The following is a 3,214-nucleotide window of genomic DNA, read 5'->3' as shown; positions in this document are numbered from 1 at the left end:
AACACAGATGGGGTTTTCCCAGACCTCAGAAACACCTACCTGAAGCATTTGGGGACCTATAGATTAATTATAGATCAGTTAGTTAGTATCGAAGCAAAGGTTAAGGCCTCAACGTATTTTTTATGTATTTTTATCATACTTTCTTTTTTGTACTGGTATCTTTCTTCGCCGGCCAAATGCCTGGCCAATTTGTGGGGTCGTGTGGCGAAACGGTAGAGTGCTCGACTCGGAACCAAGAGATCTCGGGTTCGAGTCCTGACATGCCACCGATCTTGTGCCCTTGGGAAAGGCACTTCACACGACTTTCCTTACTTAACTCAAGTGTTGTACTTATCCTCTGCGTTGGTAGCGGCATAACATAAGTGGAAAAAAATTGAGTGTGTCGTCACCATGTCTAGTCATGAAATATTGGAATAAAATAAATGCCCGGCAAATTTGATACTGTATTTGCAGCAACCAAGCAAAAGGTATGCTCAGTTATTCGCCATTTTGTTGTTGATCCAGCCGAGGAAGTTGTAGACCCTGGTGTAGAGAGTGGGGGTGTAGTTGGCGCCACACGGGTTCTCTCCCCAGCTGACCACACCGGTCACCTCCCATCTGGACTGGTCAGCGGATGGACAGGCCAGAGGACCGCCGGAATCCCCCTGTAAAACCAACATGTAGTAACACACCTTAAACATTTGGCTTAAAAACATAAATTCTTAGTTCCTGAAATTCCCTAACAATTTCCTAAAAGTCCATAAAAATTTCCTAAAAATGCCCTAAAATGTCCTGAAATTTCCTTTAAAAATTCCTTTTAAGAATTACAAAAATTTCCTATCATTTCCAGAAAAAATTCTAGAATTAATAATATTTCCTTCGAACAATAAACTTAAACTTGGACTAAAATTGTTTGTATTTTTGAGGTCGAATTTGTAACGTAACTGTACTACTATGCCATTCTGTTTTTTTGCGCAGTTAAAACATAGTCACTGACTGGCATGGAAATGGCCTTGATGAAGTGACTTACCACACAGGAGTCTCCTCCCTGTGACAGAGAGTCATAACCGGCGCAGACCATGTTAGAGGAGTCATAGTAGCCCTGCCATGCAGCGCTGCAGTAGCTGTTGGTCTTAATCGGTACCCGGGCTTGCTTCAATGACGATGCCATCACCTCCGTACCTGATGGAAGGGAATTGTGAAGTAGACTTATGGATACACAAGAAAATTGTTACCCAAGCAAATGGATAGATTTTGACGTTTCAAGAAACATCCACTACTTCTCATGAGTGACTAACGGAATCTGTGGTTGAACAGGTATTTATTCCAAAGCTGTGGATTTATATAAAGTATATATATAGTAGCTATAGAGTGGATCCATTCCTTATTTTCTTAAGAGAGAGAGAGAGAAAGAGAGGAAAGAGAGCATAAAGGTGCTGCCTCCTTCCTTCTTCAAGGGCTTCTTCACACAAACGCACACACACAGACACGCACACACACATACACACACACACGCACACAGACACGCACACACATACACTCATACACACCCAACACACACACACACACACACACACACACACACACACACACACACACACACACACACACACTCACACTCACTCACTCTCACACACTACAAAGCAACACTACTCCACCTTGAGAATTGTATCCCACTGCGCCCCAGCCGGTGACGTAGCAGTAGGTGTTGTCAGGTGTCATGCTGGTGGGTAGGCAGATGGAGGTGACCTTCTGTGACATGGTGACGGGCCGGTCTAACTTCAGCAGGGCGATGTCGTTATACGGGTGCGGCGTGTGGCGGTACTGCTCGTGCTTGATGACCCTGGCCACGCTCCGCTCCTGTTCGGCACCCCCGTTCACCTGGTGAAGACCCAGCTTGATCTTCCAGTAGGAGGGAGACGAGTACCTGGGGACGTAAAGGTAAAGCCCATTCAGGACCTTTCTAATCTCCAAGCATTGAGTGGCGAAATGTTAACTGTCTGGCCAATGGATACAACCTGGCCAATTTGATCCTGTCTATGCAACCACCGAAAGATTTGCTTGGAGATTAGACCTTCCCCCGAACACCATCCAAGCAAGGTTGGCTGGACTTCGGGAGCAGTCTGACCAGATGTAGGCCATGCCACCTTTCGATACAAATAGAATCAAATTTGATCTCAAGTTGAGTCAAATCAACTGCCAACCACGCCCCGACTACTCCTGACTCTTACTCTGGGACAGACTGAAGCCAACCATATCCATTACAACTTGACCTAAGGGCCTAATGGAAACACAGACACACACACGGACACATCGACAGACGTGCCAAAAACAATACCTTCATTCTTCATGGAGGTAGATATTTCCTCTGAACATATCCAGTTGTTAGCACTTTCTCGTGTATACAATGCGCCGCTGATGTAGACGTGATTAGGGACTTTCTCTGGACAAGATTGAACCCAACCATATCCATTACAACCTATTAATCTAAGGGCCATGCGGAAACACAGACACACATACGAACACACCCACCAAATACCTCCATTTTCATTTTACATATCCCGTTCGCACTTACTCATGTACACAGTGTGCCGCTGTGAGGACCCATTGGTCTGAGATGAGTGACCCGCCGCAGAAGTGGATGCCGTTGGCCCTTACCAGGCGTAGACTGACCTGCCAGGGCCAGGAGTTGGCGGTAGCCTGCGCTCCCCCTAAGATCTTACCGCTGGAGGACGGGGAGATGGCCTGCTGTCCGCACTGGCCGGACGAGCCGGTTGTACCCGTACCGGTACCGGTGCCTGTTCCAGTGCCAGTGTCACCTTATAGGTAATACAACATGCAATGGTGTTACGTGTATCACAAAGGTCATGCAGTCCTTTTACGTTTTTATCACGGTCAGTGGTTATTGTACTAAATACCCTTGTTACACATTCACGGATAAGGCCTCCCGAACACTGGCTAGCCGAACGCCACGGAACTTGTTAGGAGTAGGTCTGAACGAATTCGGCAGGTGTTCGTCGACGTCGGCTTTTATTCTGCCGAATGTTTCACATTGTTTAAAATATTCTGGTGTTGGTCAGGAGGCTCGTCACGCTCGCATCAGTTTTGGAGTTCCCAGAGTATATATATATATATATATATATATATATATATATATATATATATATATATATATATATATATATATATATATATATATATATATATATATATATATATATATATATATATATAT

The 3,214-nt window shown here is 44.9% G+C and overlaps 1 protein-coding gene across 1 annotated transcript in view; it reads right to left on the bottom strand.

Moving 5' to 3' along the window:
- Window positions 1-268: 268 nt before the first annotated feature.
- Window positions 269-3,214, bottom strand: part of LOC109466822 (chymotrypsin-like elastase family member 2A) — a 5,734-nt gene continuing 2,788 nt past the window's right edge. The window contains exons 5-8 of the mRNA XM_019764665.1: window positions 2,555-2,798; window positions 1,638-1,906; window positions 1,010-1,161; window positions 269-644 (exon numbers count right to left, since the gene is read on the bottom strand). Coding sequence (XP_019620224.1) covers window positions 474-644; window positions 1,010-1,161; window positions 1,638-1,906; window positions 2,555-2,798 — 836 coding nt within the window. The 3' untranslated portion in view covers window positions 269-473. The remainder of the gene's footprint in view (window positions 645-1,009; window positions 1,162-1,637; window positions 1,907-2,554; window positions 2,799-3,214) is intronic.

The sequence above is a fragment of the Branchiostoma belcheri genome, unplaced genomic scaffold, assembly GCF_001625305.1.
Source record: "Branchiostoma belcheri isolate BF01 breed outbred unplaced genomic scaffold, Haploidv18h27 scaffold17, whole genome shotgun sequence".
NCBI classification, from domain to species: Eukaryota; Metazoa; Chordata; class Leptocardii; order Amphioxiformes; family Branchiostomatidae; genus Branchiostoma; species Branchiostoma belcheri.
This window is presented reverse-complemented; position numbering and strand designations above follow the sequence as displayed.